The 25,742-nt window shown below is 44.9% G+C and overlaps 1 protein-coding gene across 4 annotated transcripts in view; it reads right to left on the bottom strand.

Moving 5' to 3' along the window:
- Positions 1-13,824: 13,824 nt before the first annotated feature.
- PHKB (phosphorylase kinase regulatory subunit beta) overlaps positions 13,825-25,742 on the bottom strand; it is a 220,019-nt gene continuing 208,101 nt past the window's right edge. For all 4 annotated transcript variants that reach the window (XM_060253754.1, XM_060253753.1, XM_060253751.1 and 1 more), the window contains 3 exons: positions 23,253-23,360; positions 17,226-17,366; positions 13,825-14,678 (listed from right to left, as the gene is read on the bottom strand). In XM_060253754.1, the coding sequence (XP_060109737.1) occupies positions 14,541-14,678; positions 17,226-17,366; positions 23,253-23,360 (387 nt within the window). In that variant the 3' untranslated portion in view covers positions 13,825-14,540. The remainder of the gene's footprint in view (positions 14,679-17,225; positions 17,367-23,252; positions 23,361-25,742) is intronic.

Here is a 25,742-nt window from a genome sequence, read left to right as displayed (position 1 = left end):
GACAGTAACCAATTCTATTCATTTAAAAAATACTTTCAAAGTGTTTAGTGTTCATGCAGCACAGTGGAGAACTCCAAGCACTTCATATACAGACCGATTTCACACAAGGGCTTGTTCCGAGTGGAGAACCCTTTTGATCCTAATGCTTCTCTCCGTTTTCGCACAAGTTGCCCTGGAACTGTGAGTTGGCGCCCCATTCTCCCATGGCAAGCAGAAACTGCTTGAAAGAGGATCCTGCTTGCTGTGGGAGAGCACCGCACCAACTCGCAGCTCCAAAGCAATGTGTGCGAAAACGGAGAGAAGCCCCAGGAGCAAAAAGGCTCTCCACCTGAAACAAGCCTCATGCGAAATCAGTCACAGTATCTCAATCATTTTCATGACCATCATGTGACATCACAAACAGTATCTTAGTCATCCTCACAACTGCCATGTGACATCACAGCTGGTATCTCAATCATCCTTGTGATTATCATGCCCCAAACAGTATCTCAGTCATCTTCAATTACCATGCAATGTCAAATACAGTAACTCTGTCATCCTGCAATTATCATGCAAGTCACAACCAGTATCTCAGCTGTCCTTGCGACTACAATGTATTGTCAAAACAGGTATCTCAGCCATCCTTGCAACAACCATGCAACATCACATACGGTATCTCAGTCATCCTCACAATTACAATGCAATGTCAAACGGGTATCTCAGTCATCCTCATGACTACCATGCAATGTCACACCCAGTATCTCAGTCTTCCTGCAATTACCATATAAGGAGATTCAATGTTATTAACCCCAGACAGCAGAGTCACAGATGATGAGGCTGTGAGTGGATAGCCCTTAAACAACCTGAACGAACTCATGTTCTAGGAGAAATTTGAACCCATGCTCTGCTGGGTAATACAAAGATGGTAGGTTACTTAAGGCCCTCCAATGATCTCCATAGCTTAGTGGAGATTTGGACCAATCCTTTCCTAATCAAAGCCCGTACCACTGAACCATATTAGCTGCTATGTTCATCTCTGGTTTGAGATAATAATAACAATACCATAATAATTTTCATTCGTCTTTATTTCTGAGAGACATTCAGATCTCTAAGAATCTAATAACTAAGCCCTGGAATTAAAGTGACTTCAAATTTCACTCCTGGTGTCTGGGATATTAATTGAAGCCACAGATATGGAATGAGGGCACGTGATGTCCTGCGGATTTCACCGAACTTTGAATGAGCAATTGCTTGAGGGCAAAAGAACAGAGCACAGAACTTGCCTCTCCGAGCGCTGACGGTGTGCAGTCTGACCCGACGAATTAGCCATCAAAATTCATTACTAGAGAAGGGCTGGCAAAGAGATCTTGGCTACAGGAAAATCCATCTTGAGGCTTCTGTTCAGGCGAGCCGAACGGAATAACTGAATCTCAAAAGCAATTTGGAACCTGTTTTTATTTGGCTTGCCTGGGACTTGAATAGTAATAACTCAATATGATGCCGCTTATCTTCCCACGCTGAAATCGGACAGAAAGCAAAGAGGGGCAAACAGATATAAAGGCAGGCGAAGCCCAGAAAGGGTGGAGGAGGAGAAGCAGTGGATAGGCAGAGCTTCATAGACGTGCTAAAAAAATCACAAGCAAATCAGAACCTAAGCCACGTCTGGTATCATGGAAACCTGAATTCCGTATACATTACAACTGGTTGGAATGTCTATGGCTGAGAGGCAGGGTATATAATACACACAGAATGCATATTAATATTTGGAATCTTAAGGAGGAAATTGGTATTTTTAAATGAAGCCCCAGATTCTTTGGAACTTGAATTCAGCTCCCACAATCCATTTCTGTCCTTACGCAGCATGTTCGCAAAACAAACACACTCTTGGAGAAAAGCTCCAGTTAATGTTTAAGGTTAGGGTTGCCAGATCCGACTCGAGAAATATCTGGGGACTTTGGGGGTGGAACCAGGAGACTTGGGGGGCGGACCAACGAGCAAGGGTGTAACAAGCAATGTGTCTCTTCCTACATGCTTCTCATAGGCAAAATGCTCAGCTGGCTACAGGAGTAGAAATAGAAATATTGTTCACACAAAGAAATTCTCAGTCCAGTCCTTCTGAATACAGTTCACAGTACTTCTGTAGCCAACTGAGCATTTGCAGGAAGAGACACATCGTCCAACATAAGCTTATGTGTTGAGTTTGTATCTTTGAGGATGTTATGGAAATAATATTATAATCCCGTGCCTGAGGAAAAGCATTATTGAAACAGGAATTGAAATACCAGCTATCCTGTTGCACACGTTATATTTTCATGGGATTTATGCTGATGGAACATTACTATATGTGTGGGACACATTGATATCTCCAGGAATACTGTGAATTCGACATGAGTACTGTGACTGTGAATTTTTCCAGGAGTACTATGAACTGTATTCAGAAGGATTGGACGGAGAATTTCTTTGTGTGAACAATATTTCTATGGATCCTTATTGCAAAAAATATTGCATGTATTTTAGTAATTTTGGTCACAGTAACCTTTCGGTTTATGTTGTTGGAATCCCCAGTTGGGGGCAGGGGATCCCCCGGTTTGGAGGCCCTTGCTTCAAGGTTATTAGGAAGTGGTGGTGGTGGGGAAATGTCTGCTGGGCACTCCATTATACCCTAAAGAGACCGGTTCCCAAAGGGTGCAATGGAGAATCGATCAGTGGGTATCTGGAGCTGTTTTTTTAGGAAGAGGCATCAAATTTTGCACATAACATCTGGCACTGCTCCTCAAAAAAACCTGCCAATTTTTGAAATGATTGGGCCAGAGAGCAATTCTATGAGCCCCAAAAGAAGGTGCCCCATCCTCCATTATTTCCCAATGGAGAGAAGGCATTTAAAAGGAGCACGATGCCTTTAAATGTGATGGCCAGAACTCCCTTTGGAGTTCAATCATGCTTGTCACAACCTGGCTCCACCCCAAAGTCTCCTGGCTCCTCCCCCAAAGTCCCCAGGTCTTGAATCAGACCTGGGAATCCTATACCAAATAGAGGGTTCACATAGCACAGGGGTGGCCAAACTATGTTGCGGAGGCCAGGTGTGGCTCTTTCACATATATTATGTGGCTCTTGAAGCCCCCACTGCCTCGTTGGCTGGCTTGGAGAATCCATTTAAAGTTAAAGTTGCTTTCTTTTTACCTCTCCCTCTCTCCATGTCCCCATCTGTTTGCCCGTCTGTCTTCCCTTCCCTTGCAACACTCAAACATCTGACTTTTACTCTATGTGTCTGTTATGTTAAGCAAGTTTGGCTACCCCTAACATAACACCTATGACCTTGGCCTGGTCTTTGCTTGCAGTGGAATGGGATAATAGGGGTGGTACATTTATACAGGAGTACATTAGGCTATACCCCTTCAAACTGCTGGTAGTTGATGGTGTTTCAAAAAATTCTTTCTCTGCAAGCACATACAAATCTGCCTTATCCTGATATCCAAGGTCACATTCAAGGCCAACTGTCACTTTGGCCAGAAGGAGCGCAGCACGGATACCCAGAAGTCTTACCAACTCTTCATATATTCCCTACAGCTTCCGTGCTTTGGAAAAAAACCCAGTATCATGAAACAGATGCTGCTTGCAAAAAAAAGAAAACCCTATGACATCCCATGGATGGCTGTTAGAAGACTCAGAACAGCAGAAACCGCCAGAAACTGCAGCTTCCTAAGGCATTACCTGACGTAAAGTTGCATTTCATCTGCTCACCTGGGGATTGCGTGTGCCAAAACATGTACTCAGCTCCATTGAAACAACCCGACCGTACAAGGGGTTGGAAGGAGCCAACAGCTCCAGTCAGAAGTCGCTGCCAAACGGAGGGAAGCTTGGGAGTTTGGGAGGGGAGAGAACTTGGAATACATGTCCAATGAGCAAGGCCCTTAAGCTAACACCAGCGCAGTCTTGGAAAAGCGTAATTCATCTGTCACTGAAGCTGGGAGCCTGCCTACAAAAACTGACACGTTCTTGCAAAAGCCCAGCATCTTTTCTGCCTGTGTGGCAAAAGAACGCGAAAAGATTAATGCTTCCATCCTCCCAGAAAGTGAGAAAACTGCTTATGGCAGTGCTGATTGGGCTGGACTTGGGATGTCAACTATATAAAGCCTACTTACTTTCCCTCTGTTGGCACAAACTTTTTCTATTTTTAAATCCTTCTAAGAGACATACAAGCCAATTCCCTGGATTCCATAATTGCTTGCTGTGGCATTTTTCAAGCACTGTTCATCCTCCAGCCCTCTAGAGGGTGCACATACACTGCAGATTTCTTTTTCTCTGTGGAAGAGAATATACTTTATTTGGGAACACTGCTGGCCTGAGAGCAAATCTTGACCCCTGAGTGCATAACACTCTTGAAGTATTTCCCCAGTGACAGTCCATTTCCTTTCTGCTATTTAAGTCAGTGGTCCCTGTTGCCCTATGAGATAGCCCATATTTCATTGCATAAGAGAATCATCACTGGATCAAACCAACGATCCGTCTAGTCCAGCATCCTGTCTCATAGTGTCCAAACATTTGCCCTGGGGAACCAAACAGGGCTTAGAGACCATGGTCTTCCCCCAATGTTGCCTCCTATGCAGGCATGGAATTCTAGCAGAAGCTCTTTTGCATATTAGGCCACGCACCCCCGATGTAGCCAATCCTCCAAGAGCTTACAAAAAAGAGTCCTGTATGCTCTTGGAGAATTGGCTACATCAGGAGTACGTGGCCTAATATGCAAAGGAGCGCCTGCTAGAATTTCACACCTGCTCCTATCGCTGTTCATAAGTTTTACTGCTTCTTATTGTGGAGGTTCCCTTTAGTCAGGGGTATTTTTTGTAGAAAAAGCCCAGCAGGAACATATTTGCATATTAGGCTACACCCCCTGATGTCACCGTTGTTTCACACAGGACTTTTTTTAATAGAAAAAGCCCAGCAGGAACTCCTTTGCGTATTAGGCCACACCCCCTGATGCCACCATTGTTTCACACAGGGCTTTTTTGTAGAAAAAGCCCAGCAGGAGCTTATTTGTGTATTAGGCCACACCCCCTGATGCCAAGCTAGCCAGAACTGCATTCCTGCTCAAAAAAAGCTCTGTCTTTAGCTATAGATTAACTTCTCGCCACAAATCTGTCTAAACCCTTTCAAGGCCATCTTTGTTTGTGACCATCTAGCGGCAGTGAATCCCACAATTTAATTACTTGCTGAACGAAGGGACGTTTCTTTCTGACCTTTGTGAATTTAGTTCCTGTCAACTTCATGAGGTATCCCTAGTTCTAGTATTATAGGAGAGGAAGAAAAAAAATCTTCTCAATCCATTTTCCCCACCCCAAGCATAACCTCTAGGGTATTATATAGCTCCCAATTGTATTTCTCTAAACACTTTAGCCTTTCTCCAAAGGAAAGATGTTCCACAGGAGTGATGGTCACAGAAATAAACAGCTTTAAAGGGGGATTAGATTGATTTTATGCTTTAAAAGGGGATTAAATAGATTCAGGGCGGATAACTCTATCAATGGCTGGCTACTAGCCATGGTGACTGAGGGGAACCTCCACACTCAGAGGGACTAAGCCTCTGAATCCCAGAGCCAGGAGCCAACATCAGGAGAAGGCCTCAGCTTCTATGCCCCCTGTTGTTGGCCATCCAAAGGAACTGGCAGCCACTGTATGAGACAGGATGCTGCGCTAGATAGACTATTGGTCTGATCCAGCATGGCTTCTCTACGTTGCTATGTTCTCAACCCCCTTAATCATTTCGGTTGGTGTCTTTTGCAATTTCTTGGGCATCTATGGGACACAGATATATTGTACCCACTCTTCCAGCTCTGAAACATGGCCTCTGTTTTTTCCCACCTTCTTATATGAAATATTTTGTTTGTATGGCATAACAGAGATGGTTGCGTGCCAAGGTAAAAGCTACCACTGTACCAGGTCAGAAATCTACCTCTAACAAAGTCACCCTTAAATGCTGAAACAAACACAACTGTTTCTGACACCGATTAAAAAGCCTAAGAAGAGGTCCAGAGCCCTACCACGTTTTAAATCAGGGGTGGCCAAACTGTGGCTCAGGAGTCACCTGTGACTCTTTCACACATATTGTGTGGCTCTCGAAGCCCCCGCTGCCCTGTTGGCTGGCTTGGAGAAGGTATTTCTCTCTTTAAAGCACTTTTCCAAGTCAAGCCAGCTGGTGGCTTGGAGAATGCATTCAAAATTTAAAGCTGCTTTCTTTCCCCCTCCCTCTCCCCCTCCATTTTCTTTCCTTCCTACATCTGACATTCACGTCTTGTGGCTCTCAAAACATCTGACATTTAATTTATGTGGGTCTTATGTTAAGCAAGTTTGGCCGCCCCTGTTATAAATGAAATGTATTTAAATGACATTATTTTAAAAGCCCAGCTGTAGGACAGGCTGAAAGAGGTGGGTGGCATGAAAGTGTTTTGCAAGCTTCATTTTAAGTGTCCCCCCCCCCTTTAAGTCTCAGTTGATTTATCGTGACCCCTTGGAATTTTCAAGGCAGAAGGCATTCAAAGGTGGTTTGCCGTTGCCTGCCTCTGTCTCAGAACCCTGGTCTTCCTTGGTGGTCTCCCAATACTAGCGCAATACAACTCCAAATACTAACCAAGGCTGACCCTGCTTAGCTTCTAAGATCAAAAGAGATCAAACTAGCCTGAGCCATCCAGATGAGGGTTAAGAACTCCCAGCTCAGGGTTAAGAAATCCTAAGGACAGGGCTCATTTTGTAGAAAAATAGGTGGTGGAGCTCATCCAGGGATTGTTATGCAGCTGCACCTACTATTCAATGGACAAGGTGGGAAGGAAGAGGTGGAACTCTCAGAAAGCTTCAGGAGCTGCACTCCTGTGAGCTCCCGCTGAATCCGAGGCCTGCCCAAGGAGATCTAATTACCATAACATGCTCGTGAGAGGGTACGATCTCAGAAGGAAAATGAGGGGTTGCTTGTCTCAACATGCTTCTATGCAAAAGTCTCCCTGCGCATGGAAAGTTTTGTCAGGAAGAGGACTTCAAAGAAAAGGGTCAAATCTAATATTACAATATATGCTGGAGGAGATCTGACAAATATAAATTTTGTACAGCCACACTCCCATATCAAATGGGCCATAGAAGATAACCTTACATTCACCAGAACTGCCGTCGTTAAGAGAATAAGCTTTAAATCAGATTTAAGGTTTGTCATGCTCTGCTAAGTGTGTTAATATTTTTAGCCAGTCTCTCTTGCAGCTGTTTAAATATTTGGAAGCAAAAAAGGCCAGTGGGACCTTTTTATTCTTTATGGATTTTAACAGCTCATGAGATTCAAGCCTTCCTGTTCTACAAGCTACTTTCTCTGCAGTCCTTTCAGGGACTCACCTCTGATCCCTGCTACTGAATATGAAGGTCTATAATTCTCAAAATAGGAGCCTCGTGGCACAGAGTACTAAAGCTGCAGTATTGCAATCCAAGCTTTGCTCACGACCAGAGTTCGATCCCGGTGAAAGCTGGATTCAGGTAGCCGGCTCAAGGTTGACTCAGCCTTCTATCCTTCTGAAGTTGGTAAAATGAGTAACCAGCTTGCTGAGGATAAAGTGTAAATAACTGGGGAAGGCAACGGCAAACCACCCCATAAAAGCCTGCCAAGAAAACATTCTGATGTGACGTCATTCCATGGGTCAGTAATGACCCAGTGCTTGCACGGGGGACTACCTTTATAGTTCTCAAAAAGGGTCTGTCATTTCATGGTGTCATCATGAGATAAAGAAAATCTGGTGGTCGTAGGAAGTTCATCTAACCAAAACCACCAAGCGAATGCCTAGGTTCTACTCTACATTTTCAAAGTTGCAATGGTTTGTACTGTTTTCATTATGGGGTATACAATGCCATAAAGTCTCAGCTGATATACGGTGAATGATATCAGCTGTTAAATTGTTTTATATAATTGATTGTTAGCTGCCCTGAGTCCGCTTGCGGAGAGGGTGGGATATAAATGTAAAGTAATAATAAATAAATAATGATGCTGTAGAGTGTTCCAGGCAAACAACATTCAAAGGTAGATCAGGTGGGCAGTCATGTTGGCCTGAAGCAGTAGAACAAATTAGGAGTCCAGTAGCGCCTTTAAGACCAACAAAGTTTGATTCAGAATGTAAGCTTTCGTGTGCTAGAAGCACACTTCATCAGACAATAAGATGGAATGGCAAGCAGTCCTACCTATTGAGAGAGTGGGCAGGGAATAAGTATGCAAAATGTTTGTTAGCAGATTAAAAGGCTCGCAAGTTGGGGTCTGGTGACTGGGCAGAAACAACAGCAAAGGCAAGAGAAAGAACCTTCAGGTAGAACCTTTAGGGATGCTGCTAATAGGAATGACTGTTTTATCCAGGGTTTATTTTGTAGCAGGAGTTCCTTTGCATATAAGGCCACACCTCCTTGATGTAGCCAATCCTCCAAGAGCTTACAGGGCTCTTAGTACAGGGCTTACTGTAAGCTCTTGGAGGATTGGCTGCATCAGTGGTGTGTGGCCTTATATGCAAAGGAGCTCCTGCTACAAAATGAGCCCTGGTTTTATCTATTCTGATACGCCTTTTTTTAAAAAATTATGCTTCATGTTGTATTTATTTTTTACTTTAGCTTCTTCAAATATGCTGGAAACTGCTGCTATGAGAAACAAAAAGAATACATTACTTATACTGATAAATATAATAGGTTGGAACGAAAGGCTCTCTTCCGCTAAGACTTCCTCTTTCTCCATTGAAGGAGTCTCCCTTGGCCAGAGCCAGTTAGGTGTAATGGTTAGGGGCGTGGACGATAATCTGGGAGAACCAGGTTTGATTCCCTGCTCCTACACAAGCACCTGCTGAGCAACCTTGGGTCAGTCACAGTTCCTGATAGAGCTGCTCTCTCAAGAACAGTTTTCAGTCAGAGCTCTCTCAGCCCCATCTACTTCAGAGGGTGTCTGTTGTGGGGAGAGGTAGGGAAGGAGATTGTAAGCTGCTCTGAGACTTCAAGTGGGGTATAAATCCAACCTCCTCCACTTTCTCCTGGACAGCCAGTTTGGTGTAGTGGTTACGTGTATGGACTCTTATCTGGAAGAACTGGGTTTGATTCCCCACTCCTCCACTTGCACCTGCTGATGTGACCTTGGTCAGCCACAAGTTCTCTCAGGGCTGTTCTGTTCAAGAGCAATTCTGAGAGAGCTCTCTCAGCCCCGCCTTCCTCACAGGGTGTCTGTTGTGGGGAGCGGAAGGGAAAGGATATTGCAAGCCGTTCTGAGACTCCTTTGGCTAATGAAGGGCAGGTTATTAAGCCAATCTCTTCTCTTCAACTCTTCTGAGTGCACATATGCTGTGTTGTGTGTAGTTTTCGTGTCAGTTGCTGGAAAGGGAGGTACCCCCAGGACAATCATGCAGGCGGACACTAGGTTCAGGCTGCACCCCAAAACAATCTTTGGGCCACCCCAAAGGACACATTCACACCCTCCAGAGGCTGCTCCCTGCAGGAGAACATACAGTGGTCCCCAGTCCAAATGCTGGTTCTGGTGCCAGAAGTTTTTATTGGGAGTGCCACCACTGAGAACCCTGTATTTCAAAGAAGAACTTGAACAACTGAGACTGATTTTGCACTAGGCTTGTTCCGGGTGGAGAGCCCTTTTGCCCCTGGCGCTTCTCTCTGTTTTCACACAAGTTGCCGAGGAGCTACGAATTGGAGCGCTGCTTTTCTGCAGCATGCAGAAACCGCTTGTAAGAGGGCTCTCCACCCAGAACAAGCCTAGTGCGAAATCAGTGCGAGTGTCCCCTGCACCCAAATCAGGCTTGGACCACCAAACATTTTTCACTCTCCCATTCAGGGGACTCTCCCCTTCAAGGGGACAGATGATATTTCCTAGTCCAGTGGCTGTTTTGCTGCCTTCCATCTAGAAATGCCTCCATGGCAGAATGCGCCATATTCTTACTTGCTGACCGGCTTCTCGTTGCTCTGTATCCCTTTGAGACCCACATTCCAATTCATCGGGCATTACAGACTCACCACCCCCACCCCCAACAACATAAAATCTGCTTTTTCCCCTTCCAAATTCCTTTTCTGCCCAATGGACAATTTTGGAGCCCTTACACCCAGCAAGTGCTGGATAATCTCCCTACAATGTTTTGAGATCAGGGTAGCAGCGAAGTATTAGGACCTCCGTAAGCTCTCTACGAAGCTTGGAAAGTACCCTGGGCAGGTCTCAGATTCAGTGGGAGCTCACAGGAGCGCAGCTCCTGCACCTTTCTGAGAGTTCCACCTCTGTCTTCTGAGAGTTCCACCTGCTCCTTCTGAGAGTTCCACCTCCTTGTCCATTGAATAGTAGGTGCGGCTGCATAACAATCCCTGGATGAGCTCCACCACCTATTTTTCTACAAAATGACCACTGAGTATAAAAGCTGGATCCAATTTTAACTACAGCTCTGTCTTTATGGGAAATGCATAAAGATTTACATTTGTAAGAGGGTGCTTGGCTCCAAAGTTCCCCATGCTTCAGTGATGACAATTAAAAAAACAGACTTGAAGAAGCGAAGAGATTAAACTCAGTTTAGGATAGGCTCCTTGAGTTTGAGATACACGTCAGGAATAATTGGTTTGATTCACACACACACTGCACATGAGACGGTAAAAGTGTTGTTGGACCACTTCAGGCCATGGGTGAGTGACTGAGCCATGGAAATATTTTCCATTCCCTTACGAAAACTAGCAAACCCTTTCCCTTGAATTTTCTATATTTCAATACAGGGGAACGCTCATTCAAAAGGCATGTGAAAAGAACACTCAACAGACAGCTCAGGGCCTGGAGCACCCGACTGAAGTGCTAGACTAAAAGAGGAGGGAAATAATATGAGAGGAGTTAATAAAATAATGCAAGAATTGAATGAAGGTAGATAAGACATTTCACATCATTTCTCTATAACTTGGAAATGGTGACGATGGGCTCTCCCAAAGAGAGCCAGTTTGGTGTAGTGGTGAAGGGTGCGGACTCTTATCTGGGAGAACTGGGTTTGATTCCCCACTCCTCCACATGCAACTGCTGGAGTGACCTTGGGTCAGTCATAACCGGGGTGGAATTCTAGCAGGAGCTCTTTTGCATACTAGGCCACACACCCCTGATGTAGCCAATCCTCCAGGAGAATACAAGAGAGCTTTGTAAACTCTTGGAGGATTGGCTACATCAGGGGTGTGTGGCCTAATATGCAAAAGAGCTCCTGTTAGAATTTCACCCCTGGTCATAACTCTGTTCTGGAAAGAACAGTTTCTGTCAGAGCTCTCAGCCCCATGTACCTCACAGGGTGTCTTTTGTGGGGAGGGGAAGGGAAAGGAGATTGTAAACCACTCCAAGACTCCCTTGGGTAATGAAAGGTGAAGTATAAATTCAATCTCCTCCTCTTCTTGCTTAGGTGCCATTACTTCTTTTTTCTTCTGTACTTCTTTTGCTCCCTCTAGTGGTCGCTTCAATACTACATCTCTGCATCTCTTGCAAGGATATATGCAGATATACAGCAATGTAATATTGAAGCTTAAGAGCCCCGTAGCACAGTGTTAAAGCTGCAGTACTGCAGTCCTAAGCTCTGCTCACAACCTGAGTTCGATCCCCGGCAGAAGCGGGGTTTTCAGGTAGCCGGCTTGAGGTTGACTCAGCCTTCCATCCTTCCGAAGTCGGTAAAATGAGTATGCAGCTTGCTGGGGGGGGAAGTGTAGATGACTGGGGAAGGCAATGGCAAACCACTCCATAAAAAGTCTCCCATGAAAATGTTGTGAAAGTAACGTCACTCCAGAGTCGGAAACTACTGGTGCTTGCACAGGGGACCTTTCCTTTTTTTTAATATTGAAGCAACCCCTAGAGGGAGCAAAACACACGTGTAAGAAGAGCAATGGGGCACACAAGTGACAAAAATGGGAGTGCAGAATAGCCCAATAAATGGCAGTGGATTCGCAAGGAGCAGCAGAACATGTGTCACACGGCAGATGTATAATTGTATGGAAGGTATGGCAACAGCCAGAATCTTAGGAGCATTTTAAAAATCCACTTTGCACCATGTTTGGTATTCTGCATGTATCGATTCCTTCTGGATCCCTCTGGCGCGGTTTTCCAGTTAGGAGTTTTTGTTCTCATCTCCTTTCTTGTGGATTGGGGTGTTCCATTCCCTCTCTGTCTCCTGGTCCGTTTCCACTTTCCCTTTCAGTTTCTCTTAGCTTGAACACTTTTTTTGGATCCACATGCTGTAATCCCACCCCCCTACCCCCCATTTAGCCTTGGTAAACAGAAAGAACATTTTTTCTGCTCTTCAAAAGGAAGTCCTAAAAGTAAAAAACACACCATGATTTTTTTACGAAAGAAGAACACAGGAAACTAATCCCTCCTACACATGGGGTTGCCAACCTCCTGAAATTCTCCCATACAATGGAAATCATTTCCCTCCAGAGAAAATAGCCCCTTGGGAGGGTGGGCTCCATGGCATCACACCCCTGCTGAGCTCTCTTCCATCCCCAAATTCTGCCCCTATATCTCTAAAAATTTTCCAGCATGAAGATGGCAACCTTATTACACATCCCACCTCAGATAGGGTACCACGAAGGAGAAGCAGAGAGCTGTGGTATTTCAACTAGTTTTAGAAGCATAGAGTTGGAAGGAACCTCCAGAGTCATCTAGTCCAGTAGCCCCCAACCTTTTTGGCCCTGGGGACTGGCCCCAGAGCTGGCCCGCCCATAGTGGCCCCAGTGCTGGCAGTGTGGGGGCCCCCAATTAGGCCTCCCCCTGCCCCCCGCAGTGCCTCCTCCCCATTTTCCTTGCCCTGTTTCATCCTCTCTCCTCCACCCCCCTCCCATGCAGCCTTGCTGCCCCCTCTGCGCAGCCTCACCACCCCATTTTCACCATTTTAAGGCTGAGCAAGGAGCCATAAAGCGCCTCCCTGATCGGCAGGGAAAACCCCGGCAGCAGTGGCAAGCGACCCACTGAAAGAGTGGCGCTGCCCTTGCCCCGCTCTTTCAGTGGGTTACTCGCCACTGCTGCTGCGGTTTTCCCACCAATCAGCTGTGGGGGGGGGGTCAGCCTGGGAGGCACTTCACAGCCCCTTCTCTGACCTTAAAATGGTGAAAAGGGGGGGTAGGGGTGCAAGGCTGTGCGGGGGGGGGGCAGGGCAGCTAGGCTGTATGACCCGGTAGGAAACAGGCCTGGGGGTTGGGGACCCCTGATCTAGTCCAATCTCCTGCACAATGCAAGAAATTCACAAATATCTCCCCCTAAATTCACAGGATCCGCATTGCTGTCAGAATAGAATCATAGAATATTTTAAACAAAATATGGAGGGACTGCATTTGCATGTGTGAAAATTAGCACATGCCCTAGTCTGAATGCGTCAAATTGCTGTTGTACTGCTTTAAAGGAGTCAGTCCATTACACCCCTGGAATGCTAGTTCTGGTAGGCATTATGAGGTGGGGCTATTCTCCATGCCCTACTTGTGGACTTCCTGGACTAGGCGGTCCTTTGGTCAGACCCAGTTCTTGTTATGTGGAGGGATGGGATTCTGTTTCTGGAACAATACGTTCTGTAGACAGGACTGAACCGTCCTTATTCAGACTACTTTGTCCAGCAGTAGTCTGGACTCTTATTGACTCTTCGTCACCTTCACAGCAGGATAATTTAAAGTGTCAGGATAATTTACACAATGACCCTTAAAGCGTCTGAATTGGAGCAAAGGAAGGATCTATGATGGTAAGAGATGTTCTGTTCTTTTAAAATTAATTCCTTTCCATTTATATAAAATGCGTAGGCATAAGCAATTACCATCCGGAGTAATCCTCAAACAGAAAAACCAATTACAGGCACATTTTAAAGCAAATTTGTATATTTTTAATAGAGTAGGGTTTTGGGGTTTTTTTTAAAAACACCTTAGAAGTTTAGCTGGAACACGCAAAGTCCAAAGTCACAGCAACTTCCTCAGAGCAACAAACAAAGCAATATCAAACACACTCCTGCTGATTTTTTTAAATTTATGCTTGTTTCATCCAGCATTCATAATGTAGCCATTCAATAATGAATTACAATACAAATTATTGGGGGGGGGAGGGGGAAGGAGAGCGAGAAATGGAAAAAAAAATCTGCAGTGCTCATTTAGTTTGCTATTAAATAAATACATTTTGCCACTGCAATTGTTCGTAAACAATGCTTGACCAAAAAGAAACGAACAAACCCAACCCATAAACCCAGTTGATTCTTCGAGCATAGCCAAGGTCTTAATCAGTATGTGCTACAGCGCATTTCATGCATTCCCTGTGCCAATGTACGAATGCAACGCTTAAGTGGAACGTGCAGGTTGCTATTGGAAACCTACGGGGTGGTGGGGGGAGAGGACCGCTTCTTGATTAAACGTGCTTTTTGGCTGCCACAGAATCAGCTGTGGTCTTTGCTATTCTAAAGCGCCTGAGCTTATCGCAGTGACCGTTTCCAGGCCTCCCCCTTGACAAGGAACAATTAGGTAGCACATGCCAAACATCAACGCGGCCCTACACAAGTCAGGTTGAGTTCCACCTGGCGCCGCCGGCTTTAGCTGATGGAACACGGGTCGTCGGCACAGGGTTTCACTTCCCCTTCCAGCAACAGATTCATCACCGCCTTTGTCAGGTAGCTGCAGGTTCCCCTTTTCCCAATCGGAGGAGTGTTGTAAAAGGACGTCATGTCGTCCTGCAGGAATAAAACAGAATGTGATCAGAGGCCACGGCGCTGACGGGTAACAATCCACTCGGTGAGTGGTTGAGAAGAGACACAGATGGGAAAGACGGCGCTGATGAAAAGTGCATTTCGCACGCTTGAGGTTCTCTGTTTGTTTAGTGTGATAAATATTTTGGATTTGAACCAAATTTTTTTCTTTGAAGGGGGGAGGAGGGCAGAAAGAAGTACGGACAGAAAAGCTTTTTCAGAGAGAGAAAAAGGCGAGTGAATTGAAGGGTGCACACTTTGTGAAGGATTCGCTCTGTGCGTTCAGAAAAGAACGCTGCCCACCATAACTTCAATCAGGAAAAGGAAGCTGCTTGAAACAAGGGCTTTACACCATGGTGAAGCACTGCCACTTTTTCTATAGTATTTCAAGTTGCTGTTTTCATGGTGAGCTAGATTTGAATTCAGTGGCACCTTAGAGAACAACATGATTTGGGGGGGGGGGGGGGGGGCATGTATTAGTGTTCGAGAGCCAAAGCTCCCTTCATCCGATAGAGATACGAGTCACCAGGCTGCAACTGTTCTCAAGCAAGGAGATTAGCCAAATGCAATCATGGTAATGGAAGTGTTACAGTTTCCTGCATCACTAAGTGGCTTTCGCATTGGATAAAGAGTTCTGCAAATGCAGCCCCATAGCGCAGAGTGGTAAAGTTGCAGTACTGCAGTCCTAAGCTCCTCTCACGACCTGAGATTGATCCCGGAGGAAGCTGGGTTCAGGTAGCTGGCTCAAGGTTGACTCAGCCTTCCATCCTTCTGAGGTCGGTAAAATGAGTACCCAGCTTGCTGGGGGGAAAGTGTAGCTGACTGGGGAAGGCAATGGCAGACCACCCCATAAAACGTCTGCCATGAAGACGTCACGATGCAACATCACTCCAGAGTCGGAAAGGACTGGTGCTTGCACGGGGGACTACCTTTACCTTTTTAAAAGAGTTCTGCAAAGAGGAGATAAAAATCGATGGAGAGGACAGTGGACAAGCATCGCCAGAGGAGAAGGAAAGAAGACGAAAGGACTTGCAAGAGAGCAGGTGTCCACTTCATCCAGAGCCATTACCACCCAATGGCATGCTTCCAAGGGCTCTTGGGGTGAAGCTATGGCTTTCAACCGCTCTGCAAACTTGTACGGCATCCTCAATCTGTTTGCTCACAGTTGCGGCATGAGCCCAGACTCAGCCTCACTGCTTGGAGCCATCCTGAGCCTGCTTCGGCGGGGAGGGTGGGATATAAATTAAAAATTATTATTGGAAAGCAAGGTTGGGAAATTCATGGAGGCTTGAAGGGCAGAGCTCAGCAGGGTATGATACCATACACTCCACCCTCTAAAGCAGCCATTTTCTCCTGGGGAACTGACCTCTGTTATCTGGAGATCAGTTGTAATTCTAGGAACTCTCCAATGGAGGTTGGCAACCCTATAAAGGAGAGTTTGCTACCAAGGTCTTTGGGATGAAAGAGACACTCGTGATGCCATTCAGGTGTCACATGGGAGCTTTATCCCAATACGTATTAAGACATGTTGAGACCCACTTCCGGCCTCTTGAGAGTACTATGAAGGAAGAATCTGCCTATAAGGTCATATGGGAAGTCAGCAGGTGGACAGGCATACAAAATGTGTTCATGAAGGTAATAAGAGACTTCGGGGATGAGTCAAGTATCAACTCACACAAATGCATGAGCATGATGGAGAAATGTTTAATTCTTTCCTGAAGATCCTCTAAGAGGTTTGGTATTCCACAGGAAACCGACAGCACATAGGAGCTACTTATGCCACAAAAGTCTCTTCAATCACCCTGCAACATTAACTAAGGAGGGGCTGAGTGTTAAAGCACAACTGCTGCAAGTTCCAGCTTTGTTCATTCAAGTCAAGAAAATCTGTAACTTTGGAATGAGTATTGCAACTACTGCCATCACCTAGATGGCTCAGGCTGGTCCGACTCGTCGAATCTCAGAAGCTCAGGGTCAGCTGATTAGTGCTTGGATGCAGGGCCAGTCCTGCCACTATGCAGACTAGGTGATTGTCTAGGGCGCCGACCTCCTGGGCACCAAATTGGGTACCCCATGTGGCTTGGTGATGTTATCAGTGGTGGGGGGAGCACCAAACGTTAGCCTGGCCTAGGATGCCAGACAGTCTAGAGCCGGCCCCACTTGGATGGCAGACCACTAAGGAAGTTGGGGAGGGACAGTGGCTCAGTGGTAGAGCATCTGCTTGGGAAGCAAAAGGTCCCAGGTTCAATCCCTGGCATCTCCAACTAAAAAGGGTCCGGGCAAATAGGTGTGAAAAACCTCAGCTTGCAACCCTGGAGAGCTGCTGCCAGTCTGAGAAGACAATACTGCCTTTGATGGACCAAAGGTCTGATTCTGTATAAGGCAGCTTCATATGTTCATATATGTTCAAGGTTGCTATGCAGGGGCAGGAAACGGCAAAGCGCCGCAGTTTGTCTCTTGTCTTGAAAACCCTATGGGGTTGTCTTGAGTTGGCTGCAACCTGACTGCACTTTCTACCGCTGCTGTTGCACTTACTTGTTTTTCAGTTCCTTTGAGTCTGCTCTGGTCCTTCTGGAAATCAAGAAATGCTTCTTTCACCAGTTTGTCCAAGTCCACTTTATCCTGAAACTCTAATTCCGGGTTTCTTTCCAGAATCACAGAGACAACCATCAACAACTAAAGCAAAAAAAAAAAAAAAAAAGAGGGGGGAGGGAAGATATTCAAACACAACGATCTTTTCATGGCCTTTTCAAGACCTACCCGTATAAAAGCATAATGCATTATAATGGAAATTAGCCGATTGAACCCATAATTAAAAATGGAAATAAAAGTTAATGCTAGTGACACTTGTCACAGGGCACGATCCAGCCGCAGTTAAACACTTCAAGCCCCACTGATTTCCATGGAAGAATTTAGTGCGTAAATGCTTTAGGTTGGAACTTGTTCATCTACTGCACAAAATATGCTAGAAATTAATTAAGGTAGAAGAACATTAAAAACATTACTGTAATGAATTGACGGAGTAATAACCATAGCTAGAGACTAGATAAAAGGCATAATTACTGGCAAATAGAAACGTTTGTGGGGTTGAAACACAAAAAGAATGCAAAAGTCATTTACATTTGTAACAATGTTTTTTCTTCATTATCTTTCCACTTCCTTTGATCTGCCTGCCTTTTTCTCTTTATTTTTCTAATTTATGCACCCATTATGGATAACAAGAGACAGTTTTATTTTGATGTGAAACAACATAATCTTGCTATTGATAATGCCGTATTTGATTTGTAGCCCCAATAATGCAACAAATCGCTTTTTAAAAATCCACAGCTTTTGCAACAAACACAGACGTAATATCATCTTCTCTTTGTATCAGCACATCTAGATATCTATTTCTCAAATGTAGCCCCCATCTGTGGATACCTAAATTCACAGATTGGGGCCGCTCTTATCCCAAACAGATAGTTCTGCACAGGCCTTGAATTCAGCAGGATTTCACAGGAGTACAGCTCCTGAACCTTTCTGATGCCCCCCTCCCCACCTTGTCCATTGAATTGTAGGTGCAGCTGCATAAAAATCCCTGGATTAGGAGAGTGGGCAGCCAGCCAGCCACCAGGAGCTTTGCCACACCCCCAGAAGCCTTCATTAACCCCTGGAGAAGCCTGCGCCACCCTTTCTCCGCTTCTTATGGGATTTTGGGTGATGGATGGCTTGCTGGCCTTTTGACTGGGGAGGGGGAGCCAAGGAGAGCCCCAAGTGAGCGAGGCCTACTTGGGCTGGCTGGATCTCTATTTAGCATAATGAATTATGCTAATGAGCTCCACCACTTATGAGTTATGCTAATGAGCTCCACACCCCTGGTTCTTCAAACTCGAGGGACTCCCCAGATTTGCATAAATATATGAAAACCTTTTTTTAAAAACAAGGGGGAGTTAAATCCCTCTCCAATAAAACAGTGTTGTCTGTGCATGTGCAGAGAACACACTTACCTACAGAGCTGTCGGCAGCTGCCACAAGGAGCTGCTCTGGCCTGGCTTTAGGCAGCCTGTCCAGGCTCAGTGGTGGTGGATACCAGGAGAGACTATGGGCTTGGTTTGGCTCCCAGGCCAGGCTCAAAGGTAGGGAAAAAGAAGAGGGGATTTGTTTGAGGGAGGCAGAAGAGAAACAGAAAGAAGTGGGAGACTGTCTGATGGAAGATGAAAAGAAAGGAAGGAAGGGGAGAGAAAGAGGGAGCTGATCAAGAAGGGGTGGAGGCAGGTCTATAGTCACAGGGGGGCCTGTGGGGGCACTGCCCCCACACTTCCAGGTAGGGCCCCCGATCCCCAAGTCTGGGGCACAGCTTGCTTTTCCTCCATTTTTGACATGTCATCAGTGTCAGCCGGAGTCAGGAGAGCTGAGCAGGGCACAGTGCACTGCAACAGCAAAAGCAGCAGGTGGAGAAGCGTGAGGGAGAAGAAGCCATGTGGAATGGGCCAGGGAGGGGGTGAAAGATGGAGCTGCTGGCTGCAAAGTGCTGAGATGGGGGAGAGGGAGGTGGAAGGGAACCCCCCTGCTTGCACACAAGCTGCAGTCCCTTCTTGAGCCCAAAATTTTAGGGCTGGCTGCCCTGACTTGGCCACATTCAGAGTCTCCAACTTTTGCCCCTACTCCAGAAAGCTTCTGAGAAGCGGCAAGCCCCACAGTGGATGGGAAAGGGTGCCCCCTGACTTTTTAAAAAGCTCCCTGGATTTTTAAATCTTGGCTACGGCCCTGGGTGAAGGAAAGAGAGAGGAGACACTGTCTGAGAAAGGATGGAGGCGAGGGACACTGACATAAAAGGGGTGAGGGGAGACAGGGTTTCCTAGAGATGAGAGTGGGAGAGAAAAAGAGTGAGGTAGACTGACAGAGAAGGGTGGGGGGAGGAGGAAGTAGGGAAGATTGACAGATAAGGAATGGGGGCAGAAAAAAGACAGGCAGGGGAACGCTCCCTCCCCGCAAATTTCTTGTACATTTCCTAAGTCTTTAGGATGGATGCAAGGACTCTCTTTGGCTAAGACTTATTCCAGCAACAGAAAAATGAGTAGAAAAGAGTCACTGGGTCTAACTTACTGGAAGAGAAGTCACTGCGTCCAACCCTGCTCAACATTATCTATTGATGGTTCCTTCCCGCTTCCAGGTGAGAACAGCATCCATACCTACTTCATGGAATTGTCTACCATTCCTGCTTTATGGAATTGCCTCTTCTTCATACAGCTTTGCAGCGATTCTAAAAGCCGTTCTCTTTGAACTGGATTTTACTGCATATATGAATGGTGTGATGTTCTACAGCAGGCTTTTTTGGATGAACAGAATACAGGATTTTTTAGAGCCCTGTTGTTAAATCACTTGAATTGATCTTGAATACCTGTCTCGTAGTTTCCCCTGAATTTTGTGTTTATGGATTTGTACCAGTGTGGTGCTGATGGTTAGAGTCTTGAATAGAACCTCGGAGACCCAAATTCAAACTCACTCATGAAGCTTGCTGCGTGACCTTGGGTCAATTATGCCTCTCTCACAGGGATGTATGGGTAAAATGGAATCTGTTGCTCTGAGCTCCATGGAAGAAAGGTGAGATTAAAAAATGTACTAAATAAACCAATGTTGCTGGTTGTCTTGAACACAAATAAATGTTGGAAATGGGAAAAAAACCCCAACACAATAACAGGGGCCATCCAGAGAGATCTTTTTGGTGTCTCCAAGAACGGTACATGTCCTTGGTGGGACTTGATTTCTCCTACAAATACCATCACTCTACCTTATGCCACAACCAATGCGGAATTTGCTGCCAGAAGAGGCAGTGATGGCCACAGGTACAGATGACTTTAAAGGGGGATGAGATGATTTCGTGGAGGACAGGTCTATCAGTGGCTACTAGCCATGGTGACTAAAAGGAACCTCCACAATCAGGGGCACTAATCCTCTGAATCCCAATGTTAGGAGGCAACTGTCGCAGAATTTTGGGTTGGGTCTCTTATGAAACGGGCACTAAGCTCTTCAAACGTTATTTTTTTTTTTTAAGTTGGCTCTCTCAACCATCTTTGCTGCAGTTATGGGATTTGGTCACTAGAGGTCTGATAGAGCACACTTTCAGTCTTAGGGAAATTTAGGTTAGTGGGTAAGAGTTCAAGCTGCCTCTTCAAGCAGGAAGACCATATTTGGGTTGGGTCCTTATTTGGTATGGCAGGAAACAAGATGGAGGAAGCCTGCTACAAAGTGGGTTGAAGGTGAAAGTAAACTAAGGACAATCTGGGCTCTGATTATTTATATTTGGCTGTGAAATTGTTTACAGTAAGGCACAGCTGTGACCCAGTAGATATGATACGAGATCAGTTGGAGCCTTTAAAAGCTGTGGATTTTTGGGCACAAGCTGCTGATCTGCAGTAGAGTTTTGCTACACTGCCTCTGTGTCAGATCATGCCAAGCTAATCGGAACTTAGACTCTTGGATTGCTTTGCAGAGACAGTTTCTCTGCTGGACAACCTAAGAGGAGAGACAGCCTTTGCTGATTTTAAATTATCTCCTGTTTGGGGCCTCAAACATAGTATAAATGCTCAAACACAGCTTAATGCTCAACCTTAGACTATAGAGTATAGCTCTATGGTCTAAAACTAAGGCTTGGGACCTAGATTTAAAATGAGAAAATGTAGACCAATACAGTAAAGTCCCTGTTGCTTTTGGGACTTATATTTTTCATTATGATCTCTGCTTTATTGTATGTTGTGTTTTATGCTTGACTGAATTCTAACTGTATAGCTGTTTTCTGTTTTGTTTTCTATCCGTATATTTTAAGCCTTCTATCTAAAGGAAAAACTGAAATATACTAAGTTTATCTAACGGCTTTGTTTTCTATCCATTTGAAGCCTTCTGTCTAAAGAAGAAACTGTTTGCCTTTCTAAACATGGAGTCTAAGAAAGTTTATCTACGAGGTCCTAAAACTTATTAGTGAGTATGTATTAGCCTTCTGATAACTGCAAGTTGTTTTGGTAACTGCATGTTTTGGTTTGGGGGTTTTCTATTGTTGGGGGTACAATAGAAATCCCCCAACAGCAACATAGAGGAAGATCTTAGTCTCTGTTGCTGGACCTTCATAGGAACCAGTTGGCTACTGTATGAGACAGGATGGTGGACTAGATGGTCTGATCCAGCTGGGCTATTCTTCTGTTCTTCTTTTCACATCACAAGACTGGCATTTCAAAAGGATGTTCTACACTAAATGAAGGTCACTGAGTCCCCCTGGGTCAGTCACTCTTTCTCAGAGGATTCCATTACTATGCTGTGAACTTATGTCTGAAATGTAGAGATGCTGAAATTGGGTTTCAGTGAAGCAGCCTGCTAGATCAGGGGTGTCAAACATGTGGCCTGGGGGCCAAATCAGGCCTCTGGAGGGCTCCTATTAGGCCCCCAAGCAACTGGCTGTCATCTGCTTCCTTCTCCCTCTCTCTTGCTTCCTTCTGCATAACAGCTTGCTTTGCCAGACTTGCTCAACTGAACAGGAGCTACAGAGCAAAACGTCTGTTTTCTCCATTGATTGAGGCTCTTCTCTCTCCTGGTCCCCTGGAAAAGGAGGGAAAGAGCCAGAGCTTCCTTTGCCCAGTTCTCCAGATCCCATGGGAGAGATACAAAGAAAGCACCTTTAAGACCAATGAGTGCTAATGTTTTAAGCATGTTTTATTTTAAGGATTTTTTTTAATTTTAAAAAATCTTTAATTGTGTTTGTCTGAGTTCATTATAAAGTTTATATCTCTGCTACCTAATCTTGAATAGGTAAGCACATGGCCCGGCCCGGCAAGGTCTCATTTATGTCAGATTCAGCCCTCATAAGAAATTAGTTTGACATCCTTGCACAAGCTAGATGAAAACTGCAACTGATGAAAAGAAACTGAAACACCGCAACTGACTGAGGAGAAACTGAAACACTGCAATGGGGGTCTTATTGCTGTTCAGTTGTGTTTATTAATTTCTGCCTTAGTGCAGCTTGTCACTGTATTCCTTTGTGATTTGTACTTGTTATTAGACTGATGCTTATTGGGATTACAGTGTTACCATTTCAGCACTCAAGCTGTTCATTAAGTTTCACACATTGTTCCATGCTTTCATGCTAGATGCCTGTGAGCACTTCATGGTGCATGTGAGCACTATATTGAATGCTGCTTCTGTGTTGAATATCACCAACTCAATTATTTATATACATTTTGCAATACAGCAAACTATTTTGATATATATTTTTTGTGATGGCAATCCCTTAGGATGCTTTTTGGCAAACTGAGATCTCTGGCAGAAGAGCAAGATAAAAATATAACAGGTAAATATTACGCGAATGAAATTATAGTCTATCTGAGTGATCGCAATATGGGAGTGCTCACTTTTGAGCTAATATTGATATAAAAGGGTATAATATATAATATTGATATATAAGCAGGGTACAAATACCATAAATAAACACATAGTTTGAAATGCCTCTATTGTGATAGTCCTTGAACATCCTTGCTCCTCCAAATGAAACATGAAATATTTAATTCATATTTTTCAACATAAAATCTTACCAACCTCTACGATTATTTGCCGGTATTCAGGTTGATCAATGTTTTGTAACATGTCCTCCACCAGAAGGGAAAAGTTCATTTCGTACATCGTCATATCAGACAAGGTTGGTTGCTGTAAAAAGAAACAAATGCGCGGGTGTTAAAAGTGTGTTGTTACGGTGGTATCTCTTGAATCATACATTTTCTATAGGGTCGGAGATTTTGGTACAGCATCTTTGCAGTAACTGAACTGGAATAGAACCTGGTCCTCTAGTAGGGTTGCCAAACCTCCAGGTAGTGGCTGGAGATCTGCCACTATTACAGCTGGTGTCCAGGCAACAAAGAACAACTCCCCTGGAGAAAATGGTTGCTTTGGAAGGTGGATTCTATGGCATCATACTCAGGAGTGGAATTCTATCAGGAGCTCCTTTGCATATTAGGCCACACACCCCTGATGCAACCAATCCTCCAAGAGCTTACCAAAAAAGAGCCTTGTAAGCTCTTGGGGGATTGGCTACATCAGGGGTGTGTGGCCTAATATGCAAAGGAGCTCCTGATAGAATTCCACCCCTGATCATACCCCATTGGAGTTCCTTCTGTTCCCAAACCCCGCCTTCCTCAGTCAACCCTCTCCTCTAATAAACTAGTGGTCCCCTGAGAATAAGCCCTTGTTCCAGCATCAGAATCTCCAACAACCAAAGCTTTTCTGGCGTTAAAGAGAGCAGAGAAGATTTAGTGCTGGTCTACGATTGGGAAAACTAAGGTTCAAAACCCCACTGAGCCATAAATCTCTTGGTGACACTGGGCCAGTCATTCACTTTTAGGCTAACTTCCCTCATGCAGCTGTTGAAGAGAAAATGGAGGGGGGGAAAAGAACCAAACACCATGAGCTTTTAAAAATATGACCAAATAGAATATCCCTGCATGGATGTGACATGCGTATAACACAATTGTGTAAAGTTTCTGTATGAACTAGATCCCCATCCTTCAAATTATACAGATAAAGAAGCTGAGGCAGATAGATGGTGACTTGCTTGAAGGCTAGCCAGAAATGACCCAACCCCAAATATCATTTGTTTCAATGTAGAGAGCATGCCCATATCTGTGAACAAATATGCAAGAGAATCTGTTTCAGTACTGATAAGGAGGAAGAGTTCTTACTGGTACAGGATCTGCAGGTATGTCTTTGAGCAGCTGTGCCCATTAAAAAGGAGCTTTTACAATTTGGATGCTGTATATTGTGCATTTTAAGCTTTTATTGTCACACTGTAATTTATTTATGCCTTTAACCTGCCTTGAGTCTGCCGTGGCAGGATGGGCGGGATAGAATCCCATGAAATAAATAAATAAATTTTAGCTTACCAGATGTTGGGGGTGGGGGCTTGCTATAATTATAATAATTAAATGCCATCAAGTCATAAATGACTTACAGCAGAAAAACAAAAACAAAACCACCCCATGGGGTTTTCAAAGCAAGAGATGTGCAGAGGTGGCTTGCCATTGTTTCTTGCTGCAAAGATCTATAGCACCATGAAAGGGAGGGAAATAATTTTCTCTTTACAGACTACATGATTCAGAGTCATTCAGTGAAACTGAAGGACAATAGCAAGTTGCGAGACAAGAAAGACAAGGACCTTTCCATTTGGAATTCATGGTCACCCAAAGCCAACGACATCTTCTGGCTTAGATAGCTTTTTTAAAAAGATGAGGCAATCTCACGGGAGGACAAGCTTACTGATAGTAGTTAGTCAGCAGGACAGCTAAGTGGAAACACCATGTTTAGAGATGGTGTACCTTTATTGCACGCTTGAGGGGAAAATGGCTATTTCTATCTTGTTCTGTTGGTGGCATTCTAGGGAATATATAATTGGAGACTGTGTACTGGACTAGATAGACCCTTGTTCTGAGACTACACTGGCAGCTCTTGTTTTCTTAAAAACTACTAGATTGGGCCATACACAATGGGTAGGGGAAGAGTGAAGCCTAATGTTTTGGTTCAAAGCAAATCCCCTAGATCAGGGGTGGCCAAACTGCAGCTTGGGAGCCACACGTGTGTGGCTCCTGAAGCCCCCACTACCCCATCGGCTGGCTTGGAGAAGGCACTTGTCTCTTTGAATCTCTTCTCTAAGCCAAGCCAACCAGTTAAGTTTAAAGGTAAAGTTTTTTTTCTTTTCACCTTCCCTGCCCTCTAGTTGCTTTCCTTCTTTTCCTTCTGTTGTGTACTGAATTTAATGTCTCGCGGCAGCTTTTGCATACATCTGGGTAACCGTGGGAAGGCCTAAAATACTTGATAGATTTGAACTCTGAACAGAAGCCAATGAGCGGTCTTGGCGCAAAACCTGACCGCTGTGATTGGGTATGGGATTCCAGGGGGTGTTTTGTTTGCATGTTTATAAGCGGGGTCTCGGCCGCATCATTTTGCCTTTCATGTGTAGTTCTTTAATAAAGCATGTTCCTGGTTGAACTCTGCCGCATCAAACTCACTATTTAACTCCTTCCTTCCTTCCTTCCTTCC

This window comes from Heteronotia binoei, chromosome 14 (genome assembly GCF_032191835.1).
Source record: "Heteronotia binoei isolate CCM8104 ecotype False Entrance Well chromosome 14, APGP_CSIRO_Hbin_v1, whole genome shotgun sequence".
NCBI lineage: Eukaryota > Metazoa > Chordata > Lepidosauria > Squamata > Gekkonidae > Heteronotia > Heteronotia binoei.
The sequence above is the reverse complement of the archived record's forward strand: the minus strand, read 5'-3'. Positions and strand labels throughout refer to the sequence as shown.